This window comes from Heterocephalus glaber, unplaced genomic scaffold (assembly GCF_053883595.1).
Source record: "Heterocephalus glaber isolate CG9 unplaced genomic scaffold, H.glaber_assembly_v1.0 deba00001577, whole genome shotgun sequence".
Lineage (NCBI taxonomy): Eukaryota > Metazoa > Chordata > Mammalia > Rodentia > Bathyergidae > Heterocephalus > Heterocephalus glaber.
The window spans coordinates 7154336-7176069 of NW_028258358.1; the positions used below are offsets into that span (position 1 = coordinate 7154336).

Genomic DNA, 21734 nt, shown 5'->3' on the forward strand with positions numbered 1-21734 from the left:
TACTATTTTTGGAGCTCCATACTTAATGCCTACCATATCTAATTTCATGTATAATTGTTATAAATTATGAAGAAACCATATAAAACAAAAGTCTACAGAGGCCTTCAGTATTTGGAGTTTAAGCATATCCAGTAACATTCAAATGCAATATTTATAAGAATAAACATGTTTACACTGAAAGAATGAGAAAAGATTATAAAATTTCATAAAATAATGAAATTCATGAATATCTCTAGAGCTTCCTATCTAATAAGTCTGATTTCTAGTTGAATGAGTAGTTAACAATGACCCATGATAACTATAGAATGATAGTCTACTTATTAGACTACAATCAATATCACCTTTTGTGCAACTTAATCAATGCTATCTTAAATTGATTAGCTGTACTGAAATGCTGCCAAACACCAGAAACCAGTGCCAAGGGAATTAAAGCATATTTATTATCATTGTGTTTTGCTCAGAGTAATATAATTCTAAAATTATATTTTAAGATCAAGAAAAACAGTTTCAGGTAATCCCTATGGTGATTACTTATTCCTAAGTGACTAGACAAAAGTCAAGCTGGCAGCCCAAAATATAGTTTTAAATCCTATACTTTTGTTTTATTGATTTACTTCTTTTCTCTAATTAAAAACATTTTAAATATGGAAAAATTGGTTTAGGTAACTAAAACTATTCTTGTAAAATCTCCACAAATATGTTAGTATGGAACTAATTCAATAGTGCATAATAAACAAAGACCAATTTTCCAATGAAGGAAATGTAAATTATATATTAGAGCAATAATAGCTTTAGTGTTTACCAGTTGCCAGGCTCTGTAGTAATTATGTTAATTCATGATAATAAAATTTAATATTAACAGCTAAAACTTAACTGTGTATGTACCATTGCCCAGTACATATTAAGTGTTTTACATGAATTATAGTATTTAATCTTTAATGTTCACCACACTCCTCCAAGTTTAATCAATTGCACAAGGAAAGAAATGGAAAAATTTTTAAAAGATTTGAATCCAGACCAGGCCCTTAGCTTTTCTTAAGTCCTAGGTTCTGTAGAAATGCCTAAAGAATCCCAATTTATGCATGAAATGTAGAAGTTTGTTTTTAAGTATTAGAAATGGAAATGTGCTGAAACCAATTCTATGACAATAAAACCTGAGTAAGACTTTCATAAAGATCTTAAAAGTGCTAAGGTTAAGTCAGGTTTGATTTAACAATATTAATTTAAGTCTTGGCATGTCATTTAGCAAGTTTTATTCAAACTTTCACTTCAAAAGAAAAAAGGGCTTCTTCAAGTGACATACACTAAACAATTTGGATTTGTTGCTGAGGTTTTAAATTCCTTGTGAGTTCATTACATGCTACTTTGTGGGGATGAAGTTGAATATTTAATCTAAATATGATTAATTTCTTAATTTTTCTTATTGCTACTTTATTTTCTTTGCTTTAAATGAGGCTGTCCTCAGCGTCTGGAAGTGTCTGTAAACACAGTATAGGCATGATGGTTGAAGAAAAAAAAACAAGTAAAATAAGTAAAAACAAAACCCCCACATTTTTCCAAGGACAAATAATTTCTACTACACATCACTTGGCCTTTTCAAGTTATTCACAGACAATGTGTTGAGGACCTAAAATGAGTGAGTGACACAGCTGACAGTGGTTTCACTATAAGAGAGACACAGAAGTCCAGACGCCAAGGTCTGGAGGAAAGAACATAATCATCGGGGTCAGAAATCTAGATTCAAATGCCAACAATCCAACTAACAGTATGACAGTGAGGGGTTTCATTAAACACTCTTAGCTTAAGTTACCTTGCCTTTACATTAGAATACTGTATTATACAAGAAAGGAGGAAAGGCTCATTGGTTCCTAATACTTTTCTCTATTTTAATAAGAGAAAACTTCCACTTAATACGTAATACTCTGAGGTCTAAACGAAAGAAATGTCATCCTAGGAAATTCACTGACTACTAGAACATTTAATTCATCAAAAGAAGCTTGATCAAAGATATAGATTCCTTTCGTAAAATGAATGAAATATGATATTTTGCAGCTCTCAGTTATGAATCAAAATAATAATAATGATGATGATATATTTTCAAGGAGAGGGGAGGACATCATTTAAAAATCCTAATCTAAAAGCACTCAGGAAGAAAATAAGGTGATGTGGAAAAAAGTGAACTACATTACAGTCCTAACTCTGATACACTTTTAGTATGACTTTTAATAGGTCATCTACCCGCATTAAGCTTCAGTTTCCTCTTTGGCACAATAAAGAGAATTAATTTACCTTAATGACCTATCGGAATACAAATGTAGTAAGAACAGAGAAGTGTGTTTAGTATATCACTGATGTTGAATAAATATTTTTTGAATGAATGAATAATTTTAAAATTAAATTCAGCTTGTATCTTCAATCCAGGGAAGAGAAAAAAGCTTTTTAAATTGGAAAGAAAAAGATTGTGTAGGCAAGTATTTTATGTCTTTTTATTGAAGGAATATTTGGTTTTCTATGATCTAAAACCAGTTAAAAAAAGAATGAAAAGCAAAATAATTTTAATTATGGGCACTGGATGTACATAAGACATGTACTTTCCAGTGAAGTCAAGATTTTGCAAGCATAACTTGTAGATAACCTATGATGTTAGAGGCATTATGGTTCACATTCTTATTGATTTTAACAACAATTTAGGGGTTCAAAAGAATAGGTTTTAACTTACAAAGTAAAAGCAAAATGCTACTGTTTTGAAAGTAAACTTTCAAGATTTTTCAGAAGTTTTATAAAAGACATAATCTCACACCAATATCTACCATGTCATGGTAGAATCTGTACATTAACCTTTTGTAATTATAACAAACAAATCAGAAAAGAAGCATGATGTTCCTGTATATTAAGTAAAAGAAAAGCATGTTATTTTGTAATTAGGATAGAAAAAACTAAGTAGTAAATGTGGTTATTAGATGTTAAAATAAATATGATTGTAAAATTAAAAATCAGGACATAAATAGGGCATATTTAGAATGCAATCTTAGGTGCAATGTGCAAAGAATAAAATGGTATTAGAAATGCACACAAAGAAGAATAAACATGCACAGTTAATTCAGCTAACGAATATGAACATTAATTCTGCCACCATTTATAATTCTGACTTTCCTAGCAGAATCATCTCATTTTTATTTCCTTCCATCAGTTTCTCCAACTGAGAAATGTTGAATAAGGACTTCCATATCCACAAGATCTAACATAGGTCCTAATTTATCATCTAATCTCCTCCTTCAAGGAACTCATAGCAAGTATCATTATGTGCCAAATACCCTCCCAGACAATAGGGTAGTTGTAGTGAACCTATGGCATGTATGGTATTTGATTTCCTTTTAAGGCAGAAAATGTTAATGTATGAGCTGTTTTTTCTAAAGTAAAACCCCAGTATTCAGGTTGAAATGCAGTGTTGACATATTGCAATAAATGAGTTTTGGGTTGCAGTTTGGGCACTCGTCTCTAAAAGGTTCGCCATCACTGCAATAAGGTCACAGTCATGAACCAAGCAGGATGGCTCTTGTTCTGCCCAACTACCTTGAGAGAAGCAAACACTGAATAAGGAGCCCCAGGTGCATAGGTGGAGTTGGTCCTAAGGGGCACATAGCGCCTCAGTGGAAGTTAACTGTTCTAAAGGTGATAACTTTTAAGCTGGGATTTCAAAGGTGCATAATTAAAGGCCAGGAAGTGGGGACGGATGTCCCTGGTAGACAGGAAAAGAAGGGAGACCTTCAGGAAAACATCAGGAACAGAAATTCCAGCATGACAGGAGCAGAGAGACTGAAGGGGAAGAGCTGTGATTGAGTGTAGAGCATGAGGGAGCGAAGGAGGGAAATGTCAAGTTCAGTTCTTCCTTCATCATATGGACATTGGACTGGACCTGATGAGGTTACTGTGGGAAAGAAATACTGGAGAAAGTTAGCCTTGTGGAGAGACTACTTTTTTTTATGCTCTGAACTTTGAGATCACTGTGTGGCAACCACACAGAAAGTCATATATTATTATCTGGAGCTGCTAAGGGATGTTTAAATGATCTGGACAGATATTTTTATACAATTATCAAAATACATGTACAAGAAATCATTTAAGTAGATAATGTTGCCTAGGGAGAGGGAAGAAAATAAGACTAGGATTTAACTGAAGAAATCATCACATTTTAGAGCTGGTAACATACAGAGTGCGCGTGCATTTTTGTACCTAGAGGCTGCTTAAGAAGATATTTACAGACCAGGCCAAAAAAACTGCTCAATGAATCCTTCCTATATATTCAAACTATCCTAGAAAAAAGTATAAAGTAGGATAAGTTTTTCACACCTCAACACAAATCATGATATACGTATCTGTTAAGACTCACAACAAAGAGTTGATTGTCATATGATTCAGAGACCCCCCGCAAAAAGTTGTTTTCTATTATAGTTTTTGGATGATTATTCCATGTTTACAATAGCTTCATCAAACCCATGATTTTGACTTAATCATTAGAAATATTAACAATGAAGAATTTATCCCTATGAACCATGAAATGATTGGTCTTACTTATGAAGAAAAGTTAAATTATTTAAGGCCTTTATTCTTCAAGAGTATTTTCTAAACCACTCAGGTTTCCTCTTTTCCACCACTTTAAATAATTCTATGGAAACTGTGATATAAAATAGTGATACTGGCAATGATGCAACATTTAGTCTAACCTGAGCTACTTATATGAAGGTAATTAGTTGGCACTTGAACAGCATTTAAGTGCCCAGCTTTTAAGGGATTACCTCTTGGGCCAACTGTGGCATTTACTTATTGCTAAATATTAAAAATAAGTGGTAATCATGAAATTATATGGTCATTTTTTTCTTTGAGCTTATTTTGGAATGGAGAATAATAGTTAAAGTAGGGTTGGGAGTAAAAAAAGAATATAAAGAGGATAACGATCGCACTTGGGACCCAGGGAGAGACAGTGCAGGAGGCCAGAAGCTGTTAGCATCACTTTTGCATCAAGCAGCAGTAGGCTCATGTGGCTCCCCAAATGCAAAATTAGTGGTGAGTTTTGGCTCTCTTTTATCTGCCTTTCCCATTCTGTGCTTAGATAGAATTTCACTAAAGACACTCCTGTTTCTTTGATAGCTTCCCTTCACAGTTAATTTTATTCTTACCTTGCAATTGTTATCACTTTAGTACAATAATAGAAAAAAGATTTAAAGGGCAACACCAGTAACAAAAGATCTCTTTGCTCTATTGTTTTAAAAGTTCTGTAATAGTGCACCTAAATGAAACACTTTTTAAAGAAACTAACAGCTACAAACATCCATATAGTGTTTTTTTGTAAGTACATTTGAAGAAAAATCATATTACCTAACCAAAATAAATATTTGCAAAGTATTTTATTGAAGATTGTGCATTTTGAACAATACAACAATTAGCAAGCTGTTTGAATGAATATTTTTGTATCATAATTTAAAAAAATCCCATAATAGTTTAGTTTTGGGTTTGAATTACTAAGAATAATTCTTGTACAAATGTTTTATTTCTCTAATCATAAGGTTATTTTGGCAGCTTTACTATGTCACTCAACTGAGCATTCTGGATAGCAAACAAAGTAATTTTTGATAAGTTTCTTTTTTCAGACTAAGTAAATCACAGCAATAGAAATTTAAAATTTTCAATATTTCAACCTCATACAAATAAGACTTTATCCATATTAAATTTGGGTATTTATGAATTTTATACCTTAAAATGAAAATCATCATACTTTATTAATTACTCAAATGTTGCTAACAGTGAATTTATGTCATACATATTATGTGAATTATGAAAAAATCATTATTTAATCATTCTTAATATTAACAATGAATTTTTCATTTATATGCAAGAATATATTACCTATAATTTCATCTAGGCTGAGCTTGAACTTACAGATTTTTTATACAGAAGTTAATTCATATATCCTAATTATACAGAGGCTCATGTGCTTTCTCAGGCTACTTCAACATTATCTAAATTGGTACACAAATAGTTCCTGCTATAAAAACTGGGGTTTATATTAATTACCGTTGGCCTTATTGAGGCTATCAAATCAACCCTAATAATCTGGACAAAATTTGTGTTAATAGTAACTTGTTCAGGTGTCTATGTAACAGAATTCTTTGATGGTTTTGAAATCCATAATGTTTTAAAAATTTAGATCTTTTTATATCTACAATTGCATTAATTTTTTCCAAGGAGATATCTCATAATAACAAAGTTCAAGTCTGAGTATTTAAAAACTAATTATTATGACCTCAAGTAAAATAAATATAGGCAAAAAATGTAACATTGTATCCCTGAGGATGTCTCTTCAAGTTCTCTGATGGTTACTTATTGCAAATATGGTACTAAACAAAAGCGTATTTCCTTTATATTAAGGTAAGAATAACATTTTTGGAGCTAGGTAATACAATTAATGTCATACAGCATCCTAAAAGTGATTGAGCTTAAAATGCAAAATAAAAGCAATTAGGAGGATTATAGCAGTTAATCATTTTAGGCTTCCCTTTTAAGAATCATCTCCATTGAAAAAAGAAAACAAATGCTCTTGTTCCTCTTTAGTATTCATGCTGTTAGACTGAGTTTCTTGTCTAGATGTTTCATTATAAATTCTACCTTCTGATTTTGTTCTTTCCTAGTAGTGTGGTCCTGATAATATACATAGTTAACTCTTCTGAGTGGTTAATTAAATTCCCTTTAGTATTCTATATATGATTTTTCTAGCATATTTGTGTTATTAAAATGTATATAATGGCATGCAGGCATTTGGAAATCCACGAAGGAACTGAATAATCTATTTTATTGTTAACATTCAATGAGTACATATTGCATGTGTCTTGGATTAACTGTCACAAAGTGACTAGTTAGAGATTTTTAAATTTTAACAAATACATATTTATTTAATCCATTATTTTATTTATGTAGTATAGAATAGATAAACCCTTTCTGCATTAGATTAGGCTCTAAACATTCAATAAAGCACATTTACTATGTCCCAGATTAATTCATACATTGTTTAAAATTAATTATTCCTTTTTAATTGCATTGTATAAACAGAAATGACCTGTTAATTTAAAGAAAATCTATCAGCACAAAATGAATTCACTCATATAAACAAGCAAGATGAACTTGACCTTGTTTGAACTTGTTTTGATGTGGCCCAGATGGTAGGCTACATGCTTGAATAGCAGGCTAAAGCAGAGGAAAAACTCATATAGCAAGATCTAGATTTATAGCCTTCTGCAAATTCCTACCTTGTATTGTCCTTTCAGCATCTGTTCTGCCGCCACTGCGGTCAGCTTCTATCTCTGGGGTCAGAGAGTCTAAAAGCACAGAAAGGTAAGAGTGACATATATGTCATTTGATACCTATTGTCCTTTAAAAAAAAGAGCAACCTGTTACTCTTGTGCTGAATTAAAATCACATAAATCTTTGTCATCTTTTAAAGGTTGAACAGAAACACTAGTCATAGGAATTTTCAGAAGATTTAAGTAGATAAACAAGTCACATAATACTGTCCTCAAGATAGGATAGGAGTGGAACTTCTTCAATTAATATTTTGTCATGTTTTTGGTAGAAAAAAGATTTGGTTAAGCATAAAGTAATGCCAGATGCTAGGGTAAAGTAATAAAATAGAAATACTTATGAAATAAAATATTTCCCCTAACACATTCTTTCCACCATGCTTTCAGCCACAAGCATCGCTGAGTGAATCACATTCACAGAAATATACAAAACCACAAACACATGTCTAAATTGTCCTTTGAGTATTCAAAATGAAAGCCAATAATATTTAAATATACACTTTCTTACCATTTAAAACTCTGAGACTCTCTGTTGAAGCTGCCTGTTTTAGTGTCTGCTCTGCTTGCTCACGCCGTTTTGTCTCAAATTCAAGTGCTTCTTGCAATTTTCTTTTTGCCTTCTTCTCCTTTTTTAGCCTCTTTTGAACTATGGCTAGAAAAAAATGTATCATCGTTCGTTTTTAAAAGTTCTGTAATGTTACTAATTTACAAATGGTCAATATTTTTATCTGTTTTTATTTTCTTGCTGGATTGAATCTTCCTCCACACTGAAAGTTCAAAAAACCCCACATTTACTTAAAATAATTCCTAATAAAATGTCTAAAGAAGCCAATTTTTATTTTAGTCTTGAATCATTACTAGACAGCTTTTAATTGTCACAGGTACAGATAACTTTAATGGGAAGCTAGTCTTAGTAAATATTTATATTCATTGATAAGTGAATACTAATTAAATGAATTTTGTGGCTTATCTGTTTTTGAATCAGAATAGTTCGAATAGTTCAAAACATTAGAAGCGGGCTGGGGATTTAGCTCAGTGGTTCTGCCACCTGCCTCGAAAGTGCAAGGTCCAGAGTTCGATCACTGGTACCAAAAAAAAAAAAAAAAAGCAAAACCAAAACAGAAAAAAACACAAAAATATTAGAAGCAGGTCTCCTACCTCCTTATGAGGCATTTCCTCTACAAATATTTGTTTAAAAATCATGTTACCACAGCTAGATTTTTAATAATTTTGTTCTGAAATTTTAGGAAATGCAATAAATATTTTTGTATATAACAGTAAAATGGCTCTAATTATAATTAAGATAGGTAAGTAGTAATTTGTTTGGATGAAGCTATTATAATTTTCTCAGAGAGTAATTTCTTCATAGCAAGTTATGAAGAATTATTACCTTTTCACTCTGCAGGAATCTAGTGGAATGTAGAACCTCAATGCTAATAATAATATGCTACTGATAATAATAGTGTGCTTTTTATGTAAAAAAGTAGATTACGATACAGAATGATTATGATATATTTTTCTCTTACCAACAATTTATTGATATATGTGTAATCAGTAAATAATAAATAAATGTACTTTTAAAATGCATATTAACTGTACTATCAGAATAGTAATTGTTTTAAATTTCTCTCCATATAAATATATATCATAACTACTCAGCATATGGGAAAGATGCATGTTTTTCTTTGAAATCATCTTTTTTGACAATTAATAAATATTGTGCATATTAACATGACAAAATCACTGTGAGAAAATTCACTGATATGTCATGAAATGTAATTATTCCAATTTTACTGTTTGATGTCTTACTATTATTAAAGAACAATAACCCTTCATTTAACAAAATATTTAGTTAAAATATAAATTAAGGAACTAATGGCTGAAATAAGTAGTCTAGTTTTAATTTCTACATATCCTGTTTGTGCCATTAGTAATTTGTTTAGATGACAGCCCATTAACTTGTTGAGTTTATTGTTCTTATATCATATATTTTACAAACTTTTAAAATCAAAATGAAATTTGACTAGTCTTATAAGAAAAAAATTATCAAAGTTGATTCCAAATAAATGCTAATTTCCTTTATCTAATGGTGTAAATATCACGTACTTAACAAAATTACTTGCCTACTATGCCCCTTTCCAAAGATGATACTATTAATAAGTCTCTTTGAAAAGAAATAGTTCATTTTGAAATATTTATTTGAATGATACTCTCTTCCTGGCACTAAAAGATCAATATCCAGCACCTTGCAATTGACCACTCACTGTGTCTCCCTGGGTGACTGAACCAAATGGGATTGTCACATTCTGTCTTCAGGGTACTACTTTGCCTCAGTAGACACATCCATTATAGATAAGTAGTGATAATTATTATCTTTAATTTACTGTTCATAATTAATTAAATGGGAAGTTCACGGTGTGATCTGTGAATGTTTTGCCCTCTAGTGGTTAAAGGAATAAAGTAGAATGTAAAACCTGCCAAGAAGTTGGAAACCAGTAAAATTCTGAGGGTCTTCCAAGTATTCACAAAGTTACATAGGAATTCAAGAGCATACACATAAACCTTGTGCATAAGACTTCTCCAGGTTAGAACAAAATCAAGACATGAGTATCTCATAGAAAATGGCTCCACAGATTAAACTCTTTGATCAAACTTTCTTATTCACTTAGAACACATCCATTGTTAGTGTTTATTTTGCTTTATTTTAGTATCTAAAGGAATGTGAAGGTACATCATTTAGATTTGTATTATATATGTGTAATGACATATTATCAAATAAACTTTATCCCAGGAATGCTCTAGCTGTTGTCGCATAGTAACTAGTAAAATGAACTACTAAGTCCTACTTGTTTTACAAGCAACACAGACACAATGATCTTTAAATAAACACGTCAAACATGTAAAAGGAGAATATATAAAGCCTTAATTGAATACTCCTTAGATTGAAAAAAAAAAGGAATTCTCCCCTTTCTGTAGAATACTTGGGAGAATCTTACAGCTTAAGCAAATGTAAATATCCTTCAAATTCATACATAAACATACAAATATGAATGACCTTGAAAATCATCTATAGATGGACAGTACAGTGTGTTAAAAGACACAATTCACAGATCAATAATATCATTAGTTTTTCCCAATAAGAATTCATATGGGTTTCTACTCTGTGTACTTGACCTTGTTGAATGAAAATGAGTCTTTCAGAAAGAAAATTATACAAACACTTAACTGTAGTCATTTGTTCAGATATTCATCAGTCTTCAATTTCAGTTGATAAATATCTTACTAAGCCTGCTTTGCTTGAATAATCAGAACTTTCTACTTTAGCTTCATGACTTCAACTCTGGTTTTTCAAAGGGCAATTGTGAATGCACATGAAAGTTTTTTCATGTCTGTCATCTTATCTGAGCATATTCTTATTTTAAAGATTATGGATTTGCTAAACCCTATAGGCAATGAAAATGATGTGATCAATGATATAATGGCTATATGTCAACCATTGAATAGAAATAGAAGAGCAAACATGTACTTTGGAGATAAAGAAATGCCAGCCCAGGATTCAAATTCTGCTGTAAACTTTAGTTGAGGGTAAATTAACCAAAAAGCTGCAGTCTCAAAGGGAATCACCACAGAAGTATATGATTATGTTGACTATTTTACTTAAAATATTAAACTTATTTAGAAGTTCACAAATACCTCTGTTCTTTTGTTCCATAGCCAGCTGCTTCTCAAGAGTTTCCCTTAGTTCTCTTTCCCTTAAAAAATCCATCTTTAGCTCTGTTTTCTCCAGTTGGACCTGTTTTTCTTGAGCTCTGGCATTATCTATGGCAACTTTCAAAAGCCCCTGTACAAAGAAAGTATTCAGAATGGCAATATTTTGGTGCAACGCACATTATTGTCATCACTTCAAATCATTTTAAAAGAAAAGTACACACTTATCAAATTCTTTAATTCTTACCTACTCACCCAGCACTCATTAGGATAAATACTATAAGCTACAGAATTTTTAAATCTAATTAACTATTATAGAAAGACAAATACTTATGGCATGCAGGTACCATTGCTTCTAATTAGAACATCTAGATCCAAACCTAAATGGGGGCAGTACATTAACATGTCTAAAAATTAAGAACTGAGAAGAAAATTAGGTAGACATGTTTCCACAAGGAGATCTCTTCCACAAGCAGTCATGCATCCCTACAGATCCTGGCACTCTCCCTAGTCTCTCAGACCTAGTTCTCCCGCTCCCTAGCAAGATTACACTGACTGAAATGATCTTTTCTATGCTTCTATGTTCAACAATTTGTTTCTACCACAGGGAATTTGTTCCTCTCCTGAATGTTTTTCCTTCAGATCACATTCTTTATTTCTTCTTTGCTCAAAGTTACTGTTGAAGAGAGGCTCTTACCACCCAATTTGGAATAGCTCTCCAAGTGTATCTTGTTACTCCCTCCTTAAAATTCGTCATTGCATTTATCATTATATAATACTATCAGGTATTTATTTACTGATTATGTTGTGTCTGTTCCACAAAAAGGTAAGTTCTCTGAGTTAGAGAATTGTCTCATTTTTAGCATTATTTCCCCAAGGCCCAGAGAATGCCTAGAATATAGTAAATTTTAAAAATTCATAAATAGTAATTATAATAATGGCATATTTTCAGATATATAGAAAATTCAGTGGATCCAAAACATAGTGACTGTGTAGTGCATTAGTTTTTAAAAGTCATTATAATGGTTGTAATAATCTGAGAATAACTTTTAGGAAGTTCTTTGACAGCATAATTTCCAAAAGCATATAGTAAAAACAAAATGTATCTATTCACACAACTGATTAAGGAGATAGATACATAAAATTTGACTCATTGTATATGTTTTTAAATGACAATATTTTAAGATTTTTGCAAACAAGATTATGAAAATCTGTTGAACATAAGCTAAGATGCTTAGGACCAAAGTTACTAGTAAAAAATAGAGATAAAATTCTATTTTTACCAATTCCACAATGCAAAATGATATTTGAAGTAGAAAGTATTTTGCCTTTGTGAATATTACAGACTGAAATTTTCAACTGAAATTATAAATGGGATGGAAGTGGATGCTGTTTATAGGTATACTTGAAGATGAGATCCCTTTGCAAAAGTCAACATGAGAACACGAGCAGTGTGAATCAGGAATTTCTACTCCAGCTTGACCGGAAAACCCTACAGAGAGGAAGTCTTACTTAAGCCTACCAATGTAGCTTTGACCATTGTCATAAGCCATTTTTATTCTCTTTCCAAGCACATATAAATTATTTCATATTTGCTAAGCCTGACCCTGAACTTTCTGGTATACGTTTTGTGTTATGAAACAAGCTGGAGAAGGATTTTTATGTAGCAGCTTTCCCCTCCCCACTCTTTTGTTGTTTAACAATAAAGCATAGCTGCTAAGGAAACTGCCATCTTAACTAAATTCAGAAACATTCCTGTATGTTTCTTCTTCATCAGGAACAAACAATTAGTAACAAATGAAAGAGATCATTACATCAAGTGCCCTTTTAGATCACCCCAATTAAAATTTTAGTTTAGCTGTATTTTAATTCTAAGATACCAAATTCTAATTTTCTGCTCTGATTGCTCTTGTTGACTTATCTTTGAAAGATGTACTCTCTGTGCAATGTCTAGAGATTATTTAGCAAGATGCCAATGTTGGCACCACTTAATGTGTTGATTGGTTGTACTATCAGTAGCTGTTTAAAATAAATTACTATTAAACTATTATTGTCCTTGGCTGACAAAACACGATATTTTGGTGTTCTTTAAATATGAAACAATCGTTATGAATAAACATGTTGAATAATGTTAAACTGCTGAATTTGTGTAATTTTATATTAATATTCCTTTGTAAAGAATGAAGTTGCTAAGAGCATTTATGTTTACTGGTTCCTATTGTTAGAGTTGCTGCTAATGTGGTTCATGGCAATACATTACCTATTCCTGCTGATTATGTCTGAAAAATATTAACTTTTAGTATCCAATACCCACTAGGGAGTACTTATAAGCTATATAAAATTAAATTCAATTTTTAGACTTTAAATCAGTGCACATCAGTAGGAGTCCAGTGTGAACAAAAATCTGCACTATCGCCAAACTGATGCATATGCAAAAGTATGTTATTGCCAGTGACAGTTCTGCTGCAAAAAATACAGAAAACCGATTAAATTTCAAAGCAGCAGGGGGCTGGGGAAAGCAATAGCAAGTAGTGTTGGCAACATGTACAAATCATTAGGACACCATTTTAACCATCCGTGATAATAATATTTTCATATTTGTGTAACTTCTGTAGAATTTGCAGGTAGATGGTGTGCAAGAGATCACACTAAATGCTGGGTCTCATTTGGACATGGAGTACCTTGTAAAATGCTGTGACAACAATGAGAATTGCATAGAAGACTTAAAATATGATTTTTTTTCTCCAAGAGAAGTTCAGTTCTCAGAATGTGGATAGAAATATATTTTAAATATATCTCAATGAACAGAAACAATGGTTTATTAGCCTTAAGTTTGTTTTCCATAAGTGAGAAGGGATGATTGTCATAATATACAAATATTTTTGTTTTTTAAAATGGTCTATCTTGTAAACTAAATTATTTTCATAGAATGTGATAATTTTTTTAAAAAAGGTACTTCAATTCATACTAGCAATGTTTCAACTATATTGCTTAGAAAGTAAAAAAAAAGTGCATAAGAATACTTCAAGCAATACTGGCATAAAAGAAGTAAGATTTCTTAACATATAAAATAATAAAAGAGGAAAAGCTTACTTTGCTGATGTTCATATTTGATGCAAATTGAAAATGGCATCCTAATGATTCTTCAGCATGAATTTTGTCATGGAAGTTTGACATATAAAGAAACTTATCATATGATTCAAACTTCCATGACAAAATTTGCGCTGAAGAATTTTTCTTCTGATGAGTGCTTCATGAAAGTCTTTAGTACTCAGCCATTGTATCACCCCCGCAAAAAAATAAAAAACCTAGGTCCAGAAAAATAAGATGACTAAAACCGCAGACTAGAGAAGTGATTAAGCCTACATCTGCACCACAGCAACTTCATCTTTAGTTTTCATTTTTAATAATATTTCCCTATCTCTTTGGAGAATGAGAAGGAATTGTTTCCCTTGGAACCTGGAGTTTTGTAGATTAAAAAAAATGACAGTATCAACTGGTGTATTGTCACAGAAGTTCTTATAACAAAAGAACTGTACTCAATTGAGTTTATGGTCATTGTTTTTCAAAGGTGATCAATGACAGACTCCCTGTAGAAAAAGCATTTTCAAGGATAAACCCATCTTTTGATTCACATAGTTATGAGTGGTAGAATGGCAACATGGACTATGAAACCAGACTTCCTCTGAAATCCAGACTGTACCAGTACTGTGTGACCATATCTGCCTCTGTATTATTCAATGGAAAATGGATAATCTAATCCAATGTATAGACTGGTAAAGAAGATTCAGTCTAAAAGGAACATAAGTACTGTAGATACTGACACATTAAAACTATTCCTTAAGTATTCACACTTCTATTATCATGGAATACAATACAAATTTAAAAATACAGTAGGTAGATATTCAGGATTTAAAGAAATTATTGCTCTTCACAGTAAACTATATTTAGAATTCTGGTATATATTTTGATTTTTTATGGTCTTTTCAAAATTGGTAATGGGAATAAAAAAGAGAAAAAGTTCATTAAATAATTATGATTGATAATAAAAATGTAGAATGTAATACTAACATATTTGATTTTAGCCTACTCATATTTTGAAACCAATGGCTTACTGGGGAGGGATTGAAAAATTTTCTCTTGTTCTTTTGTCTATATCTATTTCAAGAAAACTATAAATTAATAATTTGAATGAATAAATTATTAATTTCTATTAAAATTTATTATAAATACTGTACAATTACTGGCTATGCCATTAAAATGTAAAGTAGGATAAAAAGACTATTTCAGTCTCTTTTTTTGGTACTGGGGATCGAACTTGGGACCTTGCGCTTGTGAGCCAGGCGGCTGGACCACTGAGCTAAATCCCCAGCCCTAGAATATTTCAGTCTTAATATTCAGTTAATTTATTTTTCATTTTATTTCTTCCAATATAGAAATAAAAATACTTCCTAGATAGCATAAATGGATCATGTCTATTTATTAAACCATAGTGAATTAATCTGAAACTACCCTTTTGTATGGTTAGTGTTTCCTTTTTTGGCTTTATTACTCTATGAAGAAAAACTGTAGTGAACCAACCCCTTATTAGACACCTTACAGCAAAGATTCTAATGTCATCCCTAGTTAAATTTTATATTGTGCTCTTTTTCTAAATTTCCATTTTTACTTGTCTATTATTATTTTAGTACCTGTAAGCCATTTAAAATTATTTTTTAAAAAGACGTAAAAAAAAGCACATAATTTGCTTCCCATCCTATGTTCCAATAGACCCATGTAATTTATGGCATGAAAACTCTAATTGAGAACAGTGGGTAGAATCTTTTGAGTGTGTTATAGTGGTAGCCAATTTCTGAACGTGTCTTATCCAGCTAATTAACACAAAAAAATTGTCTCAAGCCACAATGAAAGATTACTCCTAATGAAAAAAAATCAAATAAATTTCCACGTAAAATTTTTTTAAAGTTTTAAAAACAAAAACTAAAATATACTCATAATTATAACTAATGTAAAATTATTATCCCTCGCTGTAGATATCTTTATATATTATCAGTTTTAATTTCTAAAAGTTTCAAGTGACAAGCCAGAGCAGGAGAGAGAGAGAGAGAGAGAAAGTTATTGTAATCCAACGCAGACAAGTACCTACAAGTGTATCTTGACTTAGTACAACTGTCTTACATGTTTTATGTTTTTTGATCTATTAGTCTGATTTTTAATATTATAATTATTTTATAAGTTCTTATCAGTTAAATAATCTGATTCTGGCAAAATAAACGGGGAATGGAGGGAAGGGAGAAAAATTAAAATGTGTTATGCACATGTACCAAATTCACACAGTGAATGTAATCATTTTGTACTGTAAGCATGTACTAATGAAAGTCAAAATTAAAAATAAAAAAGTGGCTCCCCAATTTATATATATAAATATGGTATTTCTCTACAGATCTTTTAAAACACAAAGAAATTACATTTACAAAAATTCAGTTTTTATATATGCCTCATGGGGGGAATATCTCTAGTAATGCTAACAAATTTTATAATTCAGAATTGTCAAATTATAGTATATCATGAAATGTAATTCTTTACTATTAGAACAATATACTTTAAATACATTAATTTGAAGGGTTTTTGCCATTGAGTCTAATTAAAAATAAAGTGTTTTTAAAGGAAATATGGAGCTTTAAACTTATTACTCAACAAGTGTGTTACTATTTGACAGAGAATGCAGAGAACCCTATTACATATAATTGAAGCTGCAGAGGAAATTGAGGTAGGCAGACTGTAATTACTCAAATTAGAATTTAGACAGCAACCACATTTATACTGTATGCCTAATAAGCCAGAGTCAGGACTGTTTAAATATTCTATACCATTCCAAGGATATTACCATAACTCAATAAAAGTGGCAATAATAAGAATTAGCATCCATGACCTTTTGTAAAGTGATGTGAAAACATTACTGACCACAATCTGTATGTATGTCTTTGTGTGTATATACATGCATGTACACATGCATTTGTGTGCATATATATTTATACCTGAGCATGGGGCTCACAGATTTTTATTTTACCTTATGTGTGCTTATGTGCATGCATGTAGACATGTGTGTATATATATGTGTGTGTGTGTGTATCTTAAATGTACAAATATAAATATATAATGCTGAAACCCATGTACACACAGGTGTGAAATTGAAGTGAACAATTTTTAATGTAGGATTCTTATCTAAGGTGTTCTAGCTTTATCAGATCAAGATCCCTATAATTTGAGACTAAAAATAGTTTACCTCATGAACTCTTAGTAAAATATATCCTCAAAGCCAACCATTAAAGAGTATAACAGATTTAAGGGAACTTTAATAAGTAAATTGTTTAAAATATGCGCATTTTAAAGCTAGTGTTTTAATCTCTTTCTGTCTTTCTGTCTCTCTCTTCCTCCATCTTCCCTCCCTTTACCCCTTATTCTCTCCCTCCCTTCCTTCTTTTCTATCTGTACAGTACTGGAGATTAAACCCAAGGACTTTTCGTTAAGCTACATCTTGAAACTTTTAAAAATTTTTATATTTTTAAATTTTAATTTTTTTGAGACAGGGTCTTGCTAAGTAGCCCAGTTGCTCAGCCTGGACACTAATATGTGATCCTTCTCCTTCTGTCTCCATATAGTAAATCACATGAATTGAAACAGTTAAATTTCTCCCATTAGTAAACAATAAAGGTGAGTGTCACTGTGACCAGCCTTTTACTCCTATTTTTTTTTCCTTTTTTTGGTACCGGAGATCTAACTTGGGACCTTGCACTTGAGAGGCAGGTGCCAGAACCACTGAGCTAAATCCTGGGGCCCTATTACTATTTTATTTATTTATTTATTATTTATTATTTTTTATTTTTATTTTTTTGGTACCTGGGATTGAACTTGGGACCTTGCACTCTCGAGGCAGCCGCTGGAGCCACTGAGCTAAATCCCCGGCCCTATTCCTATTTTTTTTTAAAGAAATTTGAAATGCTATGGCTAGCATTTCTATTCTAATCAAACGTGGCATAGAGTGGAGTAACAATATTCTCAAACGATCAGTTTGTGACTTAGAGACGTGGCAGTTACAAGGGGTCCAAAGTTCCAAATATAAACCTACTCTTCAGATAAATGTGCTGTTTTACCAGAAAGGCTTTTTAAAGCTGAAATTGAACTTAAATTCTCACTAGGCTGGTTAAAGGGATTTTAGTTAGTGAAGATACATATAGCTAGCCTTTTCTTTGTTTTATATGGCATTGTAAAATGAATTATTTCCCTACTTTTCAGAACTTAAATTCAAAATGATGAGACATATTTTTGAAAGTATTTAATTCAAAAAAGAAAAAAATCACTGAAGTTTCACTTCATAGAAAACAATGACAGGGGTGAAATTTAGGGAAAAATGTTTTATTTTCATTTCAAGTTATAATCAATTATTTGGGCATAATTCAGTTCAGGGTGCCATGATGAGTAGTTTCAATCACTAAGATATAAAACCTTAATGTTGAATACAGTTCTGGAAACTCTAATTACATTATTATTAAAAATGCCATATTAATGGATGAGAAGGTATGTTACATTAAAGGCCTTCTGTTATGTCCTTGGAGAGGTAAATAAAATTAATTACATTTCTATTGGGAAAAAGTTTAGTATGATAAGAAATGTGTTCAGAAAAATATCACTCAGGAAGTGGGCTGAAGTGAAAAAATTTTATAAAGAAACTTATGAATACAGTGTGTGTGTGCTCATCCCTACTACTGGCTACCCCAAATATGGACAAGTGGATGACAAAATCTCCATCTGGGATCCACATGATCACTTCATGTGTGGGCAAGAAAATTATGCTTTGTCCTATCCCAAACCCTCTTATTATCTTGGCTCCATGCTCTATGTTATTGTTAACTGTAAGTATTTTTGATTCATAATGTACTGTACGTAAAGTATACATCCTGAAGACCACATAGGAAATCCGTGGAAACTTTTGCATAGCTTTTTGAAGTCTGTTCTTTGAAGAAACTCTATTAATTGAAACAAACTTATTTATGCAGCAAGAGATTTTTTTTGGATTCTTTTATATTGCACATATTTTAAATGACTAAACATCATTTCCTCATTGGAAGGCTAGCAGTTTAAAAATATCTAAATATTTATTAGAACTGGTGTGCCGTCATTTAGTAAATCAGACAAACTTGTAACAGTTAAGTTTGTCCCATTCATAGGCAATAAAGGGAGCTTTTAGGCAGAATGTGTTTTTAAATGCCCATGTAATTTTCATCTAAGTTTCATTATGATTTAATATACATATCTAAGTATTGCTAAGCCAATTTGAATAGTGTAGCAAGTTTAAAACTTTAATTTCTGGGGGAAAAAAGCTTAATAGCTGGTTCAGTCTACCTTATGAATGGATTAAATGGAATTGGATGAACTTTGGAAAGAAAATCCACATCTGAGTATTGCATGTTCCTCTCTTCCAGAATGTAAATAGGCCTACCTGTATATTAGTCAGGAGGGTCTCTATGGAAGACAATCCATCAGGAAACAGAAAAGGAGATGGAAAACCTGGAGGCAGTGGTTGTCCATGCCCAGTTAGAGAAAGTTTGTCAAGGCCATCTCTTGCGGTTGGTGTAGAAAGCGGGGTCTCATCTGTATGTGATTGAAACAAAAATATAGAACAAGTTACGCTTGTCTGTTTTTATTAGACCTCAGTAATGGCTTCCCTAGTGGTTTCCAGAACATTTATTGCAAATTGGTTCCTGCTATCAGGAGAAAATGCTTTCTGCTGAATTTTCTTTAATGAAAAAGCTGTGGAGATACAACAAGATAACATTAATGAGTAACTTTATAAGCCTTTTAAATGCAGTCTCTAATGAGACTGAGTTTACAGTGCCATAGAATCTTTTTTAAACAAATATTATCTCATATATAGTTGTGATAATATATTCAGGCTGACTTTATGGGCACCTTCCCAATTATCTCTTTTTAGTTTGTTCTCTTTGGATTGACAAAAGAGTATTTCTAGAGATTTATATAAGAGAAATGCTTTGTATGTCAGGATTTTTCTTAGTTAATCCTTTTTATATCAATGATTTCTTCAAGTATATTCTGAAGAAAGTTAGAAAAAAATCTACAATTAAAATCTTTCATTTCACACTGGAAAAGAAAAACTAGAATCCAAATATATTCTTTCTAAACTATGACTGAATTACTCAGTATCATTAAAGATCTAATTCTTTTTAACTTAAGAATTTTTAACTGTCATATTGAAAAACTATAGTTTTTATACATGAAAAAGAGGTTTGAAGAAAAAGTAACAAAATAACTTCCATAACAATATTTAGAAAATCAAATTTAAAAACCCTCTTAGATTAGTCTTTACTTTGTTGGTTGAATATTCTTCAATATTTTAGCAATTTTAACAAAAGACCTGAATAGAGGTTCATTATTCTCACTGTGAAGTATTTTTGTTCAATTCTTTATTATTTTACCATTTTTATAGCTTTTAACTAAATAAATACAAGTTATGGCTTATTTTAGTTTATTATAATCACAGAGAAAAATTGATGCAGGGCAGAATTCTCAGTTTTATAAATATTTTCATATTTTACCCAGGAAATTTAATCAGAGCAATATCATAGTCCTGATAGTATCTCTCAATTTTGCAAGTGGCTAAAAACTTCAGAACAGTTGTCTTATGCTCATAATTTGATTCCACTCTCCTGCTCAATCATTCTTTTATTTTTCATTACAATACCCAACCACAAAGCACATTTTCCAACTACCTCTCTCTGGGGCAGAAATATTATGGAAGCCACCACACTTCCCTGTCTCTCACTAATGTCAGAGCAAGTTAAATTCATCTTCCCTCATCTTTCCACATTTCTAGTTAACGAACTACGAGGGAAGAAAGGGCGAAGAGGGAAAGAACAGACACAAGGCATCCTGGTAACTGTGCTCCCCTAACACTCGCTCCTGTGCAGTTTCTCCTCCCACTCTCTCCTCAGTTAGCTTACTGACATGATCTGAGGCAGGAGGTACTCAAAAAAGAAACAGAGTTAGCAACAAAAGAAGGGCTCATAGAGTTGTTATTGTTTTTAGGCACACTTGTCATTAGGGTTGAAGAAAGACTGCAGTGGTAGAGGTACCTCCTGGCTAATGTGACCAAGGTGCTCTTGGACACTAGTTACCCAGCTGTCATAAATTACTTTTCCAGACCACGGCTGCTAGTGTTTTCTCATAATAGCTTTGAAAAAAAAAAGCTTGTTAAACATCTATGTGCATGTGAAATTGTTTAAGAATAGAGAGCAATATTTTTTGATCAGCATCACCTTAGTTGTCACATACGAAAGAAAATGTGGCTTAATAGATCATGGGAATAGTAATTGCTTGTCTCTTAAAGAAAAGGAAAGAACCAGATGACCACCTGAGGTTGCTTTCAGCCATAGCATCTATGACTCCATAATTTTTAAAGACTATCCAAGAAAAAAATGAATCAATGTACATATACATATGTACACATATATGCACGCATGTTTGATTATAAGTCCCACCATCCCATGACAATTTGATTTAACTGCAATGCATTTGTGTTAGACTACACTTGGTTGTTATGTTAATTAAGTCAGTAAATCACATTATATCCACATTTATGTAGTCAATATATGCTTA

The 21734-nt window shown here is 31.7% G+C and overlaps 1 protein-coding gene across 4 annotated transcripts in view; it reads right to left on the bottom strand.

Annotated features, from left to right (window-relative positions):
• Dach1 (dachshund family transcription factor 1) overlaps window positions 1–21734 on the bottom strand; it is a 388734-nt gene that overhangs the window by 25811 nt on the left and 341189 nt on the right. For all 4 annotated transcript variants that reach the window (XM_087192876.1, XM_087192877.1, XM_087192879.1 and 1 more), the window contains 4 exons: window positions 19561–19712; window positions 11046–11193; window positions 7861–8004; window positions 7302–7370 (listed from right to left, as the gene is read on the bottom strand). In XM_087192876.1, the coding sequence (XP_087049002.1) occupies window positions 7302–7370; window positions 7861–8004; window positions 11046–11193; window positions 19561–19712 (513 nt within the window). The remainder of the gene's footprint in view (window positions 1–7301; window positions 7371–7860; window positions 8005–11045; window positions 11194–19560; window positions 19713–21734) is intronic.